This window comes from Notolepis coatsorum (genome assembly GCF_963971535.1).
Source record: "Notolepis coatsorum genome assembly, contig: SUPER_7_unloc_5, whole genome shotgun sequence".
NCBI classification, from domain to species: Eukaryota; Metazoa; Chordata; class Actinopteri; order Aulopiformes; family Paralepididae; genus Notolepis; species Notolepis coatsorum.
In genome coordinates, this window is record NW_028174876.1 from 117,529 (window position 1) to 139,486 (window position 21,958).

The following is a 21,958-nucleotide window of genomic DNA, read 5'->3' on the forward strand; positions in this document are numbered from 1 at the left end:
AAAGTGTTAGAACGGATCGTCGCAACGCAATTTACTGACCATTTATCAAACAATAATCTTAATGAATCATTTCAATCTGGCTTTAGAGCCTTACACTCCACCGAAACGGCGGTTACCAAAGTCACAAATGACTTACTGCTCTCTCTTGACTCAAACCTCACTTCTGTGCTCTTATTGCTTGATCTCAGTGCAGCCTTTGACACTATCGATCACTCGATTCTTCTAGGTCGGCTTGAGAATCATGTTTGCATTCGGGGTCTCGCACTAGCTTGGTTTCAATCCTATTTAACTGATAGAACACACTGCGTGGTCTATAATGATTTAACATCCGAGACCCTCCCAGTGCAATGTGGTGTCCCACAAGGCTCTGTCCTGGGCCCTTTGCTATTTTCGATTTACATGCTACCCCTCGGCGATATCATACGTAAATTTGGCATAAACTTTCATTTTTACGCTGATGACACCCAACTATATATACCTATTAAGCCAAATGATTCCTCCCAACTACAAAACCTTGAGGCCTGCTTGCTTGCCGTCAAAAAATGGATGTCGCAAAACGTTCTACTCCTTAATGCAGATAAAACTGAGATGTTAATTGTCGGCCCCCCAAACCACAGAGGCCTGTTTCAGGACATCTCCCTCAACTTTGATACCTGTCATGTATCCCAGAGCTCCACCATAAAAAACCTATGAGTCATTTTTGATTCCTCCCTCTCATTTAATGCACATATAAAAAAGGTCACCAAAATTGCATTCTTCCATCTTCGTAATATCGCAAAAATTCGCCCCATTTTAACTCTGGCTGATGCTGAAACCCTGATTCATGCTTTTGTCTCATCACGTCTGGACTACTGTAATGCACTTTTTTCAGGCCTACCTAATTCAAGCATCAAAAATCTTCAACTCGTGCAAAATGCGGCTGCACGGATACTAACTAGAACTAGACAATTTGATCACATCACACCAGTTTTGTCCGCCCGACACTGGCTTCCTATTCAAGCCCGATTTGACTTTAAAGTGCTACTCCTCACCTACAACATTTTAAATGGGCTTGCACCGCTCTATCTATCCGATCTCATCTCCCGATACTTGCCCGCTCGTGCTCTGCGCTCACAAAATACGGGGCTTCTATTGATCCCTAGGGTTAAAAAGAAATCCGCCGGCCACAGAGCCTTTGTCTACCGCGCTCCCTACCTGTGGAACAAATTACCTGCCGTCATCAGGGGCGCCTGCTCTGTCGAAGCTTTTAAATCCCTGCTTAAGACTCATCTTTTCTCTCTCTCCTTCAACCTACCCTGATCTCACCTGGTCGGGGACTGACCTTTAGATTAATCTGTCTAGTTTAGTTAGGGTACAGGGTACTACATGGTACTACATGGCACTACAGGGTACTACATGGTACTACATGGTACTACATGGTAGGGCTGGGCGATAAAACGATAACGATAACTATCGCGATAAATTATTTCCTCGAAATAAACATGAAACGTGGTCGCAAAGTTTCGATATATCGATTTTCCAAGCTTGGCTCCGTTCAGCCTCGGCTCAGCTCACTCACTAACAACAACCAGCGTTACGTGATGACGTGCATACGCACAACAGCTAACAACCAATCAGTGAAGGAGATGGCCGAGACCCGGAAGGAGGTAGGACTCACTCAACAACAAGGCTTGCTAGGCTAATTAGCTTGCACGGCGTTGTTTTATATATTTACGTGCCGAGTATGTGTTTTTTTTTAATTCTGAGGCCACGTTTATGGTAGTGTGGGATATACAGTGGACGCCGTTTCAATATATTGTGGCGGAAGAGAGTATTTTAGTGTCATATTTAGCACATTGTCATGGAATACACGCTTAGAACCAACAGGCTGGCTAGGATAACTAGCTTGCACGTCGCTGTTTTTATATATTTACGTGCCGAGTATGTGTTTTTTTTTAATTCTGAGGCCACGTTTATGGTAGTGTGGGATATACAGTGGACGTCGTTTCAATATATTGTGGCGGAAGAGAGTATTTTAGTGTCATATTTATTGTCATGAGATACTCCGCTTGTCGGCTAACGTGCGCAGACTGATGACGACATCAACTCGACTTGAGACATTCGCAGCAGCATAAGAAGTTAATTAAACTTGACGGACATTATATCGACGATAATTATCGATATCGAATTATATGAAAATAATTTTATAATTTTATCGCGATAACGTTTTTGGTCATATCGCCCAGCCCTACTACATGGCACTACAGGGTACTACATGGCACTACAGGGTACTACATGGTACTACATGGCACTACAGGGTACTACATAGTACTACATGGTACTACAGGGTACTACATGGTACTACATGGCACTACAGGGTACTACATAGTACTACATGGTACTACAGGGTACTACATGGTACTACATGGCACTACATGGTACTACATGGTACTACATGCAGGGAGCGAAATTAACTTTGACTCACCGGCCAGTGGCGGGTAGAATCTACCCGCCAAGCATATTTCTTACCTGCCAAATTTTGTTTGATTAAAAAAAAAGATATATATATTTTATATACATTTTTTTTTTAAATAAAATATATATTATATAATCATACTTGTAGTTGTATTATCTGCGAGACATCGCCACCACGCAATAAGTCAAAATGCTCGCCATCTGCAAACAGCTCCACTGTCTGTGTGTATACTTGAGTAGCCTCCAGCTCCAGCAAGGATTCTCCGGCCCTGCAGCTAGACCCTATATTCAGCTAGACCCTACATTCAGCATGCAAGGATTCTCCGGCGATGCAGCTGGACCCTATTGGTATAACGTTACGTTCTTTTGTCAAATCACATTCAACATGCCCTCAGCTAGAATACGCATTCAATCAATGTTATAAGACATTGATATCAGGAGCTATCTGTAGCTACTGCTAGCCCGGTAGATAACGTTAAGACAATTTAGTTTACTGGGACAGATAGATCTAACGGGAGCTAGCTAACGTGAGCTAGCTAACGAGGGAACGGAGGTATTATGCACTCGAGTCGACTATTGCTGGAGCATTTGTTGATATCAGCAGCTAGCCAGCTAGATACCGTTAGACAATGCCTCGTCATGTATTAAACTAAAAGTGAATAGTTGACTGGGTCATTGTTTAAACAGTAACGGTAGCTCATGGAGGTCCGATCTAAACTAGAGCAGACTGCCCGCATATCGCAATGGTGGCGTTTCAGGAAGTAAACAAGCCAAATGAGAGCTTCCGATTGGTCATTTGCTTTCTTTCTCATGAAACCAGTCACGTCACTCTACTGTGATTGGACTGTTGACTTGAGTGCAATGTGGGACTTGTAGTTTTTTAACGATCTCGCGGCGGAGGAAAAAAAAAGACGAGAGAGGCTATAATCTGTACTCGCACAATCAAAATAAGAGTATCGTTATGAACTACACGCCACACGGCGGGCAGCCCTCTAAGTGTCAAGCGCCAAAGGTAAAAACTGAGCGCCCCTGGCGGGCGGCGGGCTTTAGTTTCGGTCCCTGACTACATGGCACTACAGGGTACTACATGGCACTACAGGGTACTACTTGGCACTACAGGGTACTACATGGCACTACAGGGTACTACATGTCTGCTCTTTTGCAGCACCACAAACATGGGAACTCTCTAACTCCTCCCCCCTCTCTGCGCCGCCCCCTATCTCCCTGTTTCCGGCTGTCCCTGAGCAATGACCGGAGTGTTGAATGTCCCGTGACTAAGACGGGGAGGACGTGACCCTCTTTGCGCCGCCCCTGTGCCTCAAATAGATCCGTTATCAGCTCTATCTTCAATCTTTCAAAATGTTCAGTTGCTATCGCTATCAGCTCTATCTTTAATCTTTCAAAATGTTCAGTTGCTATTGCATGCACTCATCTGTGTTTCACTTCACACTTGAGTGCATGCTTACCAACTGTTAGTCTGCAACACTACTATCACCGACATCTAAGAAGGGAGATCCCCCCTTGAATGGCCCTTCTAAGGTTTCTCTCCTCCACACTGCCTGTGGAGCATTTTTCCCTATTGTTAGGTTGTAGTGAGTTTTTCCTTACCTTCGCGTGGAGTATGTCTGGGAGTGCTTGCATTCTTTCATTTATTTGCATTTATCTTAAATTTTTTGGACCTTATGGTGTTCTTGTTCTGTTCTTGACTTATTGTTATGTTTTCTTCTCGACTTGTTTAAAGAAGACCTGTACGGCCCATGGGGACATTAACGTGTGTTGTCGGGCCTTATAAATAAATTTGATTTGATTTGAATCTATAGCTGCTTCGGTGTTAACGTTAACGTCGGAAGAAATTCCACACTAAGCCCTCAATTCAGAGCAGCGCAGTATCCTAATGACTTGTATATGACCGGCGATAATGTTGTCAACATGCCGTGGACTGGACTCGCAAAACATGTGCGAAGTTCACTCTCCAAAAGCCATGTCGTGAACACGGAAAAACACTGTGCTTCAAAACAGAGTAGGGTATATCTGCAGTGCCGCAGCCCCATACACACCAGCTCTCTAACGATGATCCCTGGTGATCACAATAGATACAGCTAGAGGGCGAGGCTAATCACCGACACTATTGTGATGAAATAGCTATGTAACGTTGCAGTACATAAAGTACACAGGACTAGAAATTATAGCTTCTTGCTAAATCTGGTGCACCCATCTATTTGTTTAATGCAAATGATTGTCAGTAGACACTGTCTTTTATAAACTAAATTAAATTATGCATTACTATTTCATCACAATAGAATAGCAGGGCTGTACAGTGCGACATATATGTCGCACGTGCGACACTGACGTCAGTCTGTGCGATGAATGAATTGACTTCAGTAGCACTGGTGCGATGGCCCGTGGCGCAAGCAAAAAAAAGAAAGTGCGACGGTAAATTGAATGGACCACGGCGCCACGCTATCCACTTGGTACTTGTAGTCTCGTGCGATTAAAAACAATGTCCCGTCTCGCGTAGAGTCCATAATCAAACACCAAATCCCATAATCCCTAGCGAACAATATCCCCGCGAGTTGCGAGCTCAATGTACAGTGACTGGGTGACTTCGACAAGATGAAGCGCTTTTTTAAGGTATTAAATCCAACAAAAGAAGTACAAGATCAAAACCCCAAACGAGCCCGAGAGGGACCACCGTTAATAGAAACGAGACAAAAGGAGAAGATTAACAAGATGTACAGATATAACGCAGAGTGGGAAAATGATTTTCCGTGGATATTTTTTAATGAGGAAGCGCAGCTGTTATTCTTCTGTCACTGGTGCCGGGAGACTCCGGAAAAGATCCGATCAGAGAATCCCTATGTCGCGGGTAACAATATCCTAAAAAGGGATAACATTAATAAACACAATAAGTCCCATCGACACATTCTTGCCCGGGATGCCTTCAACGCTAAACAAACCCCTGAGCGGGCCGGGACACCGGCACCCTCTTGCACTCGCTGAGTAAACAGACGACCAGAGCGGATGATGCTGATCTCTGTGAGGTAAAGTTTAAGATGAATGTGGCATATTGCATCGCCAAGGAAGAAATGCTGTTCACTAAATTTAAGCCGCTAATTTTACTCTGTAAAAAGAACTCCATCATATGGCTACTTAAATTCCCCTCCGGGATCAATAAAGTATTAATTATCTATCAATCAATCTATCTATCTATCTAATAACGAGACAATATGCAAATAAGGTAATAATAATAATAATTCATTTTATTTATAAAGCACTTTTCATTCATGCAGAGTTCCTTGTACTTCTGATTAATGCAATACTGTGTGTGTGTGTGTGGATCTGAAAAAGTGGCCAGCAGACATGATGCTGGAACTGTGACACGTGTGCAGTGCACACACACACACACACACACACACACACACACACACGCACACACGAATAATTATAATAATAATAATAATACATTTATTTATTTGGTTCCACAAATATGTACAGGTGTTTGTATGCATTATATCTATTTGTTATGTTGGTTTCTAGGTGTTTCTAGGTTGGTTTCAGGCTTTCCCTGTAATCTGAGTCCACACCAGCGCTGCCTGGTCTCGGACTGCTTCATATCGGTTATATGGTTATGTCCTTGTTCTTTTTGTTTTACATTATGGGCAAATAAAGAAAGAATTTGTCTGAAAGCATTTCTTGTTAAAGTTTGGATTTTGTGTGCCCTGTATGCAAGATGCATGTCCCTTGCCAGTCACATACCTATTTAAGTAATGAACTGTAATGACTTCCGGTTTAGCTGTAGAATGGAGTAGGTCGCATGTGACACAGCTGCTCACCCGTTATTTTTTTTTTCGTTTTAAAATCATAATTATATACCATTAATGCGTTTAAAACTTGACGCATATATCAACTGAGACTATCAACTAACTATATTGACCAAAAGAATCGAGATGCCATCAAGGAAAAACCCAGGGAAAGACCAAAAACCAGTCGAAGAGATCCCGCTACGTGACCCAGGATACGTACAGCGGACAGCAGAAAGTATTGACTCGACAGAGGCCGCTTCAAGTTCAACCCCATCAAAGACCTCCGCAGATACCGAACATATCATCCGGAAAATGGAAGAAATGGGGAAGACAATGGAGAAGAGAATGGAGGGAATGGAGGAAATGATCACAGAATCACAGAAGATAATAACTCAAAAAGTAGATGCTATTAAAGAATCTATTGAAGGCAAAATTGATGCGCTGAGAGCGGACGCCGACGCACAGAATAAACGCACCGAGGCTCTGGAGAAAGTAGTGGAAGCCCACGAAATCAAATTCACTCACATCTACAAGGAAGTAGAGGCTAACACAGTTAACCTAACTGCCGAGATGAAGGGGAACTACAATGAAATCAAGACGGAGCTCAGCGAAATAACGGAGGAGCTCACGCGAATCAATAAAGAACAGAAAGCCAAAATATTCGAGATGGAATATCAAAAACGCAGGCTGAATATTCGCATTGTCGGTCTGGACGAATCAGTGAGATGTGAAAACCCTGAAGAGTTTGCCACAGAATTACAGAAAATCTTGGGAACAGGAATCCTTCCTAAAATACCGGAGGTGGATGAGAGCTTCAGATTGGGACCCCGCTCCAGTGACAGCAACGCTAAGCCCAGAGTGATATTAGTTGTACTGCGCCAAGTCAGAATAAAAGAAATGATTATGCGTGGAATTCGCAGGATGAAAGGCAATCTGAAACACATGGAGGTACCAATACACTGCTTTGAAGATTATTGTCGTGAGGTAGTGGAACTGCGTGCCAAGTTCAAGACGGTGATGTCTCAACTATACCTGGGGAAATACAGACCCCTACTAATATACCCTGCAATACTTCGCGCCGTCGACAAACAAGGAGCAAAAGTTCTCCTCAAATCGCCTGAAGAGGCAGCCAAATTCCTGTCTGAACAGGAGCAGATTAGTGTATAAATGGCCTTTTAAATCTCAGTTATGCAAGGTCACCATATAGTACAACCTTTAATAATCAAGGATTTGGGACAGAGAGACCTACGTGCTCAGAGTTTTTGAATACTTTCCCCGACGTGTATATTATTGCGGACATATTGGATTTAAGATTGGAACACTCCAGAACATACTGGAACATTCAGACAATGTAAAAATGACATATTGGAATAATCTAGAACATCGAAGCATTCTTTGATATATGGAGCATTCTGGAATATCAGCAATACGTGGTCATTCATTCTACCAGAAGCCCCTCGGGGGAATAATCAACAGCTATCTAGATGCAAAACCACAGAGCCATCATAGCCGGCCGGCTGAAAGATCACTCTACACAACGATCATCGCCCACCCCGGTCGGGGGAAATGCTGCATATACGTATTTAAAAATTGTTTTTTTTATTAATGGGAAATAATTTCACTACTTCTCCAATTAATACTTTAGATGTTTAAGCATAGCAATGCTCTTTTAAGATCTAAGTTAATGTTCTCTTCCTTTTACTTGTTTTTTTTTTTTTTTTTTTTTTTTTCTTCTTTTTCATCCGCTCTCTCTGATTTATTGAGGCTCTCTCTTCAGTTCAATACCTTCATATTATTCATGGGTTACTATAAATTACTATAAATTACAAGTTCATATAAAATGTAAGTGATTAAGGCATGACAATTGAAGCTTATTTTTGGTCTTTATTTTTAGTTTATCTCATTTAAATTTTTATTTATTTATTTTTTACGGGTAAGTGGCCAAGCCACAGTCGACATTCTACTTATGGTAGAATTTAGAGTGTTAGATCCTATGGTATACATAGGAATGTTAAGGATAATTGGATCATTCTGGGATATCCGGTGGTGCAAGGGAGAGAGTCATACGCAAAGGTTGTGTTCATGGAACACAATCTGGTACGACTCTCGGTGGGAGGGAAGGGTAGGGGATTTTTATTTGTATATATGTATGTTTTTAAGCTCGGCTCTCAACGGGACCTCACTAGTGGGATGTATATCTAGTATTGCCTCGCACTCTAGAAGCATTACCAAAAATTACAATGCAACATGTATAGACTATGGCTAGTTTGAATATAATGATATGGAACACCGGGGGAATAAATAACCAACTTAAACGCAAAAGCGTGCTCACACTGATGAAAAAAGAACATGTGGACATTGCTCTGCTAAGCGAAACACACATTCTAGGGAAAGACATAGGTAAATTAGCGGACAACATATACCATAATATCAGTCACTCCTCTATTGGTACGAGAACTCGGGGTGTAGCAATAGTCGTTAAACGTAAGTTGAATATTGTACTAAAGGGAGTATGGTCTGATGTAGAAGGTCGGATAACTATAGCTAAGATTGAACATAAGAACAGGAAAATAGCGTTGATAGCGGTATACGCCCCAAATTTGTACGAAGAAGATTTCTTCACTACACTAACCAATGCAATGTTAGACATTCCCGATTACTCATTTATAATAGGAGCGGATTTTAATGCCATCTGGAACCCAAGGATAGACAAATCTTACCTCGCCTTTTCCAGCGAACAAAAGAATTCATCAAAGGCATTAAAGGATTGGTCAAAGATTACAGGTGTAAAGGACTTATGGCGGTTACTTAACCCCACGACCCGAAAGTACTCTTGTCGATCTGCGAGACATAAGACACTATCCAGAATAGATTATGTCTTTGCATCACAGAGACTATTCGATAATTATGAAGTGGAAATGATACCCAACGCACTATCAGATCACTGTTATTTACTCCTTAAAGGTACATTTGGTATACTATCCTCCCGAGCCCCAAGATGGCGATTTAACTCGTTGCTGCTTAACAACAAGGAATTCATTACACAACTCAAAGAAGCTCTTATAGTATTCCAACGGGAGAATGCAAACTCGGTGCAAGACCCCAGAATAATATGGATGTCGGTAAAGGGAATGATCAAAGACTTCACGGATAGCTTTTCCTCCAAAATGCGCAAGAATCAAAACACAAAACTGGATGAGCTGGAAACGCTTTACTCAACGTTATTTAATTCTCTGAAATACAACAACTCAACTCGACTAGAAAATCAAGTTAACGTACTAAAAATAGAGATCAATGACATATACAGACAACAATCGGAAATACAAATACGCAGCACAAGACAACAGCAGTACTCTCATGGTTCCAAACCCAGCCACCTATTAGCCATGCGATTAAGAATTAATGCAACATTTGCAGATATAACTACCATTAGAGCACAACAAGTACTTGTAACAGATCCGGTAAAAATAAACGATACATTCAAAGTATTCTACTCCGATTTATATAAATCAGAAATGACCTTCGATCAAAACAAAATGGACACATTTCTTAATCAAATTATTCTCCCTAAACTTTCAGAGGATGACGCTAAACAGTTAGAAATACCGATCACACTAGAGGAACTCAAGATGGCCATAACCGCAATGAAAAGTGGTAAGGCTCCAGGAAGAGACGGTTTCCCATCAGAAATGTACCTTTCTTGTTGGGACATAATTGGCCCCTTATTACTAAATATGATCTTATACTCAGTCAAGGAGGGGAACTTCCATAAAACCGACAATATTGCACTCATAACAGTCCTCCTTAAAAAAGACAAAGACCCCAACGAGTGCGGTAGTTATAGACCTGTAAGCCTCCTCGGAACAGATATCAAACTGTACTCTAAGGTATTAGCCATCAGATTACAAAAGCATATGACGTCTTTAGTTCACCCGGACCAAACTGGCTTCATAGGAGGCCGCCTGATCACTGAGAACATAAGACGTATACTGCACGTACTTGATGCCGACAAAGAGGACACCATACCTAAGGCGATACTGTCCCTGGATGCTATGAAGGCCTTTGACAGGCTGGAATGGTCGTATCTGTGGGCAGTGCTAGAAAGGATGGGGTTAGGAAAAGGATTCATCGATATGATTAAAGTATTATACAAAGACCCATCGGCCATGATTATAACAGGCACAATCATCTCTGAAATATTTCCGGTATCACGCTCTGCCAGACAGGGTTGTCCTCTTAGTCCCGGTCTGTTCAATCTATCATTAGAGCCGTTAGCACAATATATAAGACAATCCCAATCCATAGAACCTATCGTAATCAAGGGCACACAACAAAAAATTTGTTTATATGCGGACGATGTAATATTGTTCATGAAAAACCCCAACACCACATTGCCTCATCTGCTCAAGTTGATTGAGGACTTTGGTGATTTATCGGGATTTAAGATAAATTGGCCGAAGTCGGCTTTCCTTCCACTTAACACCCCTGCAAAAAAAGATACAACCCTCCCAGGACAGATACCGATGGTAAAACATTTCAGATGCTTGGGAGTGGAAATATTCCCTACCATAAGACAAACGGTGAAGCACAACTACACAAAAATCCAAAACAAAATCAAAGACGACCTTGATAGATGGGCAAAACTTAAGAACACAGTACAAGCACGGATATCAATAGTTAAGATGGATGTACTACCTAAAATCAACTTCTTCTGTTCAATGCTACCGTTACCCCCCTCCAGAGGGTTACTGGAAAAGATTACACTCCTCCACATACAAATTTATTTGGAATAACAAACCACCACGTATAAAAAGATCCACCGCACAGAGAAATAAAGCAGATGGTGGCATGGCATTTCCAGATTTTTTCCTATATTTTAAGGCGTACTCATTAAGTCCATTGACAACATGGTTTGACTCCCAAGCATTAGCATCTTGGAGGAAAATAGAAGAAAACATAGTAGCCCCACATAGACTGAAGGACATAGCATACACAAAACTACCAATCAAGCACTGTGAACGAAAATTTGGCCCCATAATTACTCATGCGATCCGGATATGGCGTGAATCACAAAAAAAAAATCCTAACCCACAAGAATGGCACAACCATACTCCCTTATTCAATAACAATGCTCTCTTAATTGGAAAACGACCTATAAGATTCCCTATATGGGAAGAGCAAGGCATACACTCATTAGGGGATATTTTTAACAAACAGGGTTTTTGTAGTGATAAAGAAATACGCAAAAAATTTAATCTCACCAAGTCCACATGGCTTTTTCACAAACAGTTAGAGCTATGTTTGAAGTCTCACGGTGTTCCATTAGACAGACCAATTGAACACCACAGATACCACAAATTCTTCTACTCAAGAGAGACATCGAGAGGTTTTGTTTCAGAATTTTATCATCAATTACTAACGTCCTCGTATGAAACCCTCCAACTTGACTCTGTCTGGAGGAGGGATATACCAGACCTGGAAAATGACTTTGATTGGCAAGGAGCCTGGGCAAATGTCCGACTTACATCAAGGAACCCGGATCATCAACAAATCAATCTTAACTATATTCACAGGACATACTTGACTCCTATAAGACTGTGCCGAATGGGGCTCAAACAAGATTCCAAATGCACCCAATGTACAAATGGGGACGAAGGGACATTTATGCACATGTATTGGGACTGCTCACCAGTTAAGGCATTCTGGAAAGATGTGACCCAACAAATATCAAAACTCGTATCTTGGAATATACCTGTACACCCCTCGGTATTGCTGTTGAATGATGTTTTTGAGTTTGCAGTGAATCCACAGCTAAAGAGATTGGTTTTATCGGGTATCACAGTAGCCAAAAAGCTGATCGCATCACGCTGGTTTCAACCGGAAAAAATGTGCCGTAAAGTTTGGTTTCTTACATATCTCGATGTAATTTACCATGAAATATCTACAGCAAGAATTCTGGGTCTCAATGAATCCAAAATGTCAATGTGGTTAGAAGTGGTGGAGAGAATAAAAGCTAGCTTATAATGGTAGTGTCTGGTTAGGTGCGAGGGATAGTGGAGGTACTTCTCAAGGTGGGGTCCGGGAGGGGGGGGTTCGAGCTGAGCATATGTATGTAGGGTTTTTTTTTTAGATAACAGGTATTATGGGTATATCTTATATAAAACAACTAACCAAAAGGTGATCCCATTGGATGTGCCCTGACAATTAATGCTTGTATATCTTATCGTGTGTTGTCATGTTTGTTTATATGTTTGTTTTAAAAAAGAATAAAAAAATAAAATACAAAAAAAAGTAATGAACTGCACTACTTGTGGTTGTTTTTAGATTTTTTTAGAGACGTTTTATACTCGTGCTACAAGATTTTGGCCTGTGCTACAAAACTATCAACCTCTGTAGCACCAGTGCTATGTGCAAAAAAAGTTAACGTACAGCCCTGCAGAATAGATATAGCTAGGCTACTTGCATTGTGATAATGTCAGTAGTAGCTAGCTGTATCTATTGTTTGTTTACACTTGAATTGTGTATTTTTATTTTGTCACAATATTATTTGCAAAATATTGTGTAAAATTGAACTATTTCTGAGTTGCAGCACTTAAACACATTAAATGGACTGTTATATCTTGTTAAATTGTGGACATTTATTTATTAGACACTATTTCTGATGGTAAAATGAGCGTACAAAGCAAAATACAGAATTCTGAAATATTAAAACGGGAAAAATGGAATTTGGAAAAAAATTAAATGGAATTTGGAAAAAAATTAAACGGATTTCATATGGCTCTACGGCTTGGAGCCACAGCCAGCAGAGAAACCGGTTTACTTTCGCTTGCAAACCAGCTGCAGCCTGAGAACTGGAGTGTGAGGGGCTGTAACACTAAAGATGGCGGCAACGACAAAGAATTGCTGAAAAAAAGAATCATACGTTTGTTGTTTAAATAATAAAAAAAACATTTATTTTTTTTAATAATTTCTTTTAAATTTAATACTAATAGAAATATCGATAATTATCTATATCGAACGATATGAAAAATTTGGCCATATCGCCCAGCCCTAGTGTGTTACCTTGTAAACAGTGTCGGTGAATCGTAGGTCGGTCTTGCCAGTCAACTCTAGTCCCGCCCCCACCAGCTGCTCAGCCAACGGCGGAGAGAAAGAGGTCAGAGTGAAGCTGACTATCGGTAGAAATGACGAGGGGTCTCCTTTTGACAACCTGTTTTAGAGAGAGAGAGAGAGAGAGAGAGAGAGAGAGAGAGAGAGAGAGAGAGAGAGAGAGAGAGAGAGAGACTGTCATGTAGGGATGTGACGATACACTCTAACTTACCATCTTCAGATAATAAAGTACTCAACCGATGATACTCAACTCTTCCTCTCCTTCCCTCCCTCAGATATCCACGTCTCTGAGCGGATCTCGGCCTGTCTGTCCGACATCTCCGCCTGGATCACGACCAACCACCTCAAACTGAACCTAAGCAAAACAGAATTGCTCCACCTCCCGGACAAATCCTCCCCCCTGACCGACCTCTCCATCACAGTCGAGAATGCAGCTGTGACCGCGTCCCCGACCGCCAAGAACCTTGGTGTTTTCCTCGACCACCAGTTGAACTTCTCCGCTCACATCGCAGCGACAACCAGAACCTGCAGATTCCTCCTGAGCAACGTCAGAAGGATCCGCCCCTTCCTGACAAAAGAAGCCACCCAACTCCTCGTCCAATCAACAGTCATCTGCCGCCTCAACTACTGCAACGCACTGCTTGCTGGCCTCCCGGCCACTGCCACTAAGCCTCTTCAACTCATTCAGAACGCAGCGGCCCGCCTGATCTCAAACCTACCGAAGTCGGCCCATGTCACCCCACTTCTTAGGGACCTGCACTGGCTCCCAATTGCTGCACGAATCCGCTTCAAGGCCCTCGACCTGGCATACCGTGCGGCAAAGGGAACCGCTCCCGCCTACCTCCGGTCAATGGTCTCTAACTACACACCCTCAAGACCCCTACGCTCTGCATCTTCTGGCCGCCTCAGACCTACTCCTATCCGAGCTCCGGGAGGGTCATCAAGGAGAAGTCACCTATTCTCGGTCCTTGCCCCACAATGGTGGACCGTGGAATGAACTACCCACCCCAGTTAGGACAGCCGAAACCCGTCCAATCTTTCGCCATCGACTAAAGACGCACTTCTTCAACCATTATCTGAAAAAATAAATAATAATAATAAATAAAAAATCGAACCCGGTCCCTAACTAACCGTACTGTCATGCACTTGTCCTAATAAACTAACCTACACTGTAGCAATCAACACTTTGATGAACATTGTTACTCAGCTGATAGAGTTGTGCCCTTCCTGATGACTTGTCGTACAGAACTTGTAAGTCGCTTTGGATAAAAGTGTCAGCTAAATGACTAAATGTAAATGTAACCTCTACTGTGTTTAACTATGAGTGAACATAACACTCTAACTTACCATCTTTAGATAATAAAGTACTCAACCTCTACTGTCTTTAACTATGAATGAACACAACACTCTAACTCACCATCTTTAGATAATAAAGTACTCAACCTACATTGGCATCCAATGTAATAAAAAAAGTCAACCAACGAACTCGATTCTTGTACCGGATCTCCTCTCTGGTAAACAAGAACACCCTGAAGACTCTGGCAGGAGCACTCATTCAGGGGTACTACGACTATGCTTGCACCTCATGGTACCAAAGCACCTCAAAGGCGCTAAAAACAAAATTACAAACATCTCAAAACAAACTGGTCAGACTACTGCTTGACCTTACTCCTAGAACCCACCTCACCCCTGCCCACTTTGACAACCTAGGATGGCTTAGAGTAGACGACAGAGTACAACAACTTGCAATGGGCCTGGTCTACAAGATACACTACACGACCAAGGTACCCATGTACATGTCAAAATACTTCCCAAAGGTCAGTGAATACCACGATCACAACACCAGAGGGAGCTCCACAAATCATGTTAAACCCAGATTCGGCTCAAATAAGGGACTAAACACGTTTCGCAATTATGCCACATCAATGTGGAACGCCCTACCCAAAGCTGTAAAGGAATGTGGATCACTACCCACTTTCAAAACCTCTCTCAAGGGACACCTACGGGAGACTGCAATTCAACACTGGCCCCTGTAAATATCCTAACCCAACCCCCTCCAATGTACAGTCATTTACCTAGTATGGTTTTGTCAATAGTTCAATGTACAATTGTGTTTGTTTGTACAGTGTCTCCTCCCCCCCCCCCCTCAATGTACAGTGTTACTTGTTTATACAGTGTGCCCCCCGCCCCCCCCCCCCCCCCCCCCCAACCACCTCCAATGTAAATTACCCAGTATGGTTGTCAATATCCCAATATCCCAATGTACCCAACCCCCCCCACCCAACCTCCTCCAATGTACAGTTTCTACGTCAAATGTATATACTCCCTTTTCTTGACTCCTTCTGTATCACAAACAGTACTGTATTTGCAAATCTGGTATGTCATAAATGTATAGATGTAGCAGTACTGACTATCTGTATGTCATGTATGTCATATATGTCTATATGAATTGAAAATGGGGGACCCTGATGGAAACAAGACAAACGTCTTTCTCAGGTCTGCATCCCCTTAACAATTGTATGTATTGAGCCGTACTGTATTGTACCCATTCTGCAATCTGTTAAATAAAGTTTTCATTCATTCATTCATACTGTCTTTAACTATGAATGAACACAACACTAACTTACCATCTTTAGATAATAAAGTACTCAACCTCTACTGTCTTTAACTATGAACTATGAATGTTTGAGAGTGGTTTTGTACCGGATTCTTGTACCGGATCTCCTCTCTGGTAAACAAGAATACCCTGAAGACTCTGGCAGGAGCACTCATTCAGGGGTACTACGACTATGCTTGCACCTCATGGTACCAAAGCACCTCAAAGGCGCTAAAAACAAAATTACAAACATCTCAAAACAAACTGGTCAGACTACTGCTTGACCTTACTCCTAGAACCCACCTCACCCCTGCCCACTTTGACAACCTAGGATGGCTTAGAGTAGAGCCATATGAAATCCGCGTTCACGGAATCGCGGACGGAATCGCGGAATTGACCAATAAAAATGGAATCAACTGCAAAACGTGGAATATTGCAGAATTTGGCCTAATCTGGACTGAAATTCCGTTTTTGGGTGGAACGCTTGGTGCACACGCGACCGGGGAGGCGGACGCTAGAGCGGGTTACACACAACACAGGCAGTCTCCCAAGCGTCTCGCTGCTTCGGTGTTTACATCGTCAAGAAGCTAATAAATTCCCCAATAAGCCCTCAATTCAGAGCAGAGCAGTATCCTAATGACTTTTATGCCTCCGGCGATAAGGTGTTTTGCTAATTCTGTCAACGTTCCGTGGACTGGAGCCACAAAAACACTTGCGACACTATTATAGCTATAACGTTAGGACATGATCGCTTCTTGCTAAATCTAGTGCACCCATCCATTTGTTTAATGCAAACGAGTCATTATACACTGCCCTTTATAATCGAAATAAACTTAAATAGCTATGAAACGTTTTACAGTACATAGGACTATAGATGGAAATGATAGCTTCTTGCTAAATCTGGTGCAATCCATTTGTTTAATGCAAACGATTGTCATTATACACTGTCCTTTATAAACGAAATAAACTAAACTAAAGGTGCCTAAATTATGCATTACTATATTTCATCACAATCAAATAGATATAGCTAGGCTACTGACATTGTGATAATGTCAGTAGTAGCTAGCTGTATCTATTGTTTACACTTGAAATGTGTATTTTTATTTTGTCACAATATTATTTGAAAAGTATTGTGTAAAATGTAACTGTATTTCTGAGTTGCAGCACTTAAAAAACATTAAATGGACTGTTATATCATATTCAATTGTAGACATTTATTCATTCCCACTTATTAGACACTATTTCTGATGGTAAAATGAGCATAAAAAGCAAAATACAGAATTCTGAAATATTAAAACGGAAAAAACGGAATTTGGGAAAAAATAAAATGGAATTTGGAAAATAATAAAACGGATTTCATATGGCTCTAGCTTAGAGTAGACGACAGAGTACAGCAACTTGCAATGGGCCTGGTCTACAAGATACACTACACCACTAAGGTACCCATGTACATGTCAAAATACTTCCCAAAGGTCAGTGAATACCACAACCACTACACCAGAGGAAGCTCAACAAATCATGTTAAACCCAGATTCGGCTCAAACAAGGGACTAAACACGTTTCGCAATTATGCCACATCAATGTGGAACGCCCTACCCAAAGCTGTAAAGGAATGTGAATCACTACCCACTTTCAAAAAACACCTACGGGAGACTGCAATTCGAAACTGGCCCCTACAAATGTCTTAACCCAGTTGTACAGTAAATTACCAAGTATGGCTTTGTCAGTATTCCAATGTACAGTGTACAGTGTCCCCCCCCCCCTCCAATGTACAGCCCCCACCCACCCACCCCCCCCCCCCCCCCCCCCCCCCCCACCTACCCAATCCAATGTACAGTCTCTACATCATATGTATATACTCTTTTTCTGGACACTTTTTGTATCACAAACAGTACTGTATTTGCAAATCTGATATGTCATAAATGTATAGATGTAGCAGTACTGTATGTCATGTATGTCATATATGTTATGATGAATTGAAAATGGGGGACCCTGATGTAAACAAGACGAAAGTCTTTCTCTGGTCTGCATCCCCTTAACAATTGTATGTATTGAGCTGTACTGTACTGTACCCATTCTGCAATCTGTTAATACAATTTTCAATCAATCGATCGATCAATCAATCAATACCCTCAGCTCGGAACTAGGCAGAATCTGCATATGGCTCGCTGATAACAAACTATCATTACACATGGGCAAAACAGAGTCCATTCTCTTCGGTTCAAATAACAAACTCAGCAAGACCGACGGCTTCTCAGTTACAGTGGGTGACAATATTGTCACAAGGAAAGATGAAATTACCTACCTGGGTTCCATCCTAGAGGCTAATCTCTCCTGTGACAAAATGGCATCCAATGTAATAAAAAAAGTCAACCAACGAACTCGATTCTTGTACCGGATCTCCTCTCTGGTAAACAAGAACACCCTGAAGACTCTGGCAGGAGCACTCATTCAGGGGTACTACGACTATGCTTGCACCTCATGGTACCAAAGCACCTCAAAGGCGCTAAAAACAAAATTACAAACATCTCAAAACAAACTGGTCAGACTACTGCTTGACCTTACTCCTAGAACCCACCTCACCCCTGCCCACTTTGACAACCTAGGATGGCTTAGAGTAGACGACAGAGTACAACAACTTGCAATGGGCCTGGTCTACAAGATGTTATCAAAATCATGTTAAACCCAGATTCGGCTCAAATAAGGGACTAAACACGTTTCGCAATTATGCCACATCAATGTGGAACGCCCTACCCAAAGCTGTAAAGGAATGTGGATCACTACCCACTTTCAAAACCTCTCTCAAGGGACACCTACGGGAGACTGCAATTCAACACTGGCCCCTGTAAATATCCTAACCCAACCCCCTCCAATGTACAGTCATTTACCTAGTATGGTTGTCAATAGTTCAATGTACAATTGTGTTTGTTTGTACAGTGTCTCCTCCCCCCCCCCCCCCTCAATGTACAGTGTTACTTGTTTATACAGTGTGCCCCCCGGCCCCCCCCCCCCCCCAACCACCTCCAATGTAAATTACCCAGTATGGTTGTCAATATCCCAATGTACCCAACCCCCTCCACCCAACCTCCTCCAATGTACAGTTTCTACGTCAAATGTATATACTCCCTTTTCTTGACTCCTTCTGTATCACAAACAGTACTGTATTTGCAAATCTGGTATGTCATAAATGTATAGATGTAGCAGTACTGACTATCTGTATGTCATGTATGTCATATATGTCTATATGAATTGAAAATGGGGGACCCTGATGGAAACAAGACAAACGTCTTTCTCAGGTCTGCATCCCCTTAACAATTGTGTGTATTGAGCCGTACTGTATTGTACCCATTCTGCAATCTGTTAAATAAAGTTTTCATTCATTCATTCATTCATTCATTCATTCATTCACCTACCCGTTGTAATCCACCTCTCCTGGATACTTGATCCTCCGCAGCAACGAGTCCAATTTACGAAGACTACCTTTCAAATCCCCCGCAGACAACATTACAGAGAGAGAGAGAGAGAGAGAGAGAGAGGGGGGGGCCGGGGGGGGAGATTCCGTTAGTCGGTTAGTTTGCGATTAGATTCCGTTAAATAGCCGCGTTTAGAGAAAGGTTGCCTCTTCCTCGCCGTTTTGTTTTTACCCGGCTCAACCGCCACGCCGACCGACGCGCTGACGTCATGTAGCGTAATCCCCTGACGTCCGTGTGAGCGTAGGGTATATCTGCAGTGCCGCAGCCCCATACATAGGATTGATTGATTGATTGAAAACTTTATTGACAGATTGCAGAATGGGTACAGTACAGTACAGTACAGCTCAATACATACAACCACTAAGAGGATGCAGACCAGAGAAAGAATTTCGTCTTGTTTACATCAGGGTCCCCCATTTTCAATTCATCAGGACATATATGACATACATGACATACAGATAGACAGTGAATGAATGAATGAATGTACACTGTACAAGCAAAACTGTACATTGGAATATTGACAAAACCATACTTGGTAATTTACTGTACATTGGAGGGGGTTGTGTTAGGACATTTACAGGGGCCAATTTCGAATTGCAGTCTCCCGTAGGTGTGGAGAGTGGTTTTGAAAGTGGGTAGTGATTCACATTCCTTTACAGCAGGGGTCAGCAACCTTTTTGACATGGAGTGCCTGTTTGAAATATAGTTGTAACTAGTGTGCCTCAACAATATTCCATGCATCGTAAATTTTTTTTCTCATAATCAGGTCTTTTTAATGATAATTTTTACATTATTACATCATTATTGTTATTGTTATTATTAACAATATTATTATGATGGTTGTATCAACCCTAAATCTGAGTGGGGGGAGGGGGAATGCAATGCAGACAAACAGCTGCATACAGTGCGACCATTTCACTCACATTTGCCCATTCATTTTTGGACACATCACACACCATCGGTGTGTGTACTGTACGTGTGCTGTCATAGCTCCACCTACAGGCCTAATGGAGAACACCAGGAGAACACCAGGATGTGAATGGAGGGTGAATGTGAGGTATATTGTGTAAATAAGTTTTGATTGATCGCAAGACTACACTGTAAAAAAAAAAATAATAATAAGTTACCAGAACTTAAAAATATTGAGTTCAGTAACTGTGCATTAAGGTTTTCAGTTTTCAATCCATAATAAGTTAACAGAAAAATAAGTACACAACCACATTATTTCAACCTAATAAAACTATGTTTATTGTCATTGTTTTAAGAACACAAGTTGACTTGGTAATACTCACATTTTGAGTAAAAAAAATGGCTTTTAACATGTGCAATGTTCAATGAAATAGAAAAATAAATAATAAAATGTGTTGATTAATCCCACTGGTCACAATGGTGACCATAATAATGTTTTTGTTATAAGGCTCTGCAAATGTTACTGAATTATGTAGCAATGTATTTCCAGCTAAATTGAAATAATAAACAAATAAAGGGTCTCAATTAAATATGTGGTAGTAAAAAGAACCTGTGGGAGGATTTCAACAAGATAAATGCGACAACAGTGCAAAATATTTCACTATAATATTTCAAAAAAAATATTAGATTTTTTTTCTTTTTTTTTTAATGCTGCCCCCTGTGCCTATGCAAATGCCCCCGCGTGCCTATGCAGGCACGCGTGCCTAGGGTTGCCTACCCCTGCTTTACAGCTTTGGGTAGGGCGTTCCACATTGATGTGGCATAATTGCGAAACGTGTTTAGTCCCTTGTTTGAGCCGAATCTGGGTTTAACATGATTTGTGGAGCTCCCTCTGGTGTTGTGATTGTGGTATTCACTGACCTTTGGGAAGTATTTTGACATGTACATGGGTACCTTAGTCGTATAGTGTGATTGATTGATTGATTGAAAACTTTATTAACAGATTGCAGAATGGGTACAGTACAGTACAGCTCAATACATACAATTGTTAAGGGGATGCAGACCAGAGAAAGACTTTCGTCTTGTTTACATCAGGGTCCCCCATTTTCAATTCATCGTAACATATATGACATACATGACATACAGATAGACAGTACTGCTACATCTATATATTTATGACATACCATATTTGTAAATACAGTACTGTTTGTGATACAAAGAGAGCCCAGAAAAAAAAAAGTATATACATTTGCCGTAGAAACTGTACATTGGAGGTGGTTGGGTGGGGGGGGTTGGGTAGGAGTGGGGGGGGGGGGGGGGGGTTGGGTAGGAGGGGTGGGTGGGGGACACTGTACACTGTACAACTGTACAAACAAAACTGTACATTGGAATATTGACAAGACCATACTTGGTAATTTACTGTACATTGGAGGGGGTTGTGTTAGGACATTTACAGGGGCCAGTTTCGAATTGCAGTCTCCCGTAGGTGCTCTTTAAGAGCGTTTTTGAAAGTGGGTAGTGATTCACATTCCTTTACAGCTTTGGGTAGGGCGTTCCACATTGATGTGGCATAATTGCGAAATGTGTTTAGTCCCTTGTTTGAGCCGAATCTG

At 41.6% G+C, this 21,958-nt stretch overlaps 1 protein-coding gene across 5 annotated transcripts in view; it reads right to left on the bottom strand.

Annotated features, from left to right (window-relative positions):
- Positions 1–21,958, bottom strand: part of cep44 (centrosomal protein 44) — a 67,760-nt gene that overhangs the window by 39,498 nt on the left and 6,304 nt on the right. For all 5 annotated transcript variants that reach the window (XR_014619971.1, XM_084338343.1, XM_084338344.1 and 2 more), the window contains exons 2-3: positions 19,377–19,439; positions 13,320–13,467 (exon numbers count right to left, since the gene is read on the bottom strand). Coding sequence is in view for 4 of the 5 variants with exons in the window: in XM_084338343.1 (XP_084194469.1) it covers positions 13,320–13,467; positions 19,377–19,439 (211 nt within the window). In the remaining variant the exon portion in view is untranslated. The remainder of the gene's footprint in view (positions 1–13,319; positions 13,468–19,376; positions 19,440–21,958) is intronic.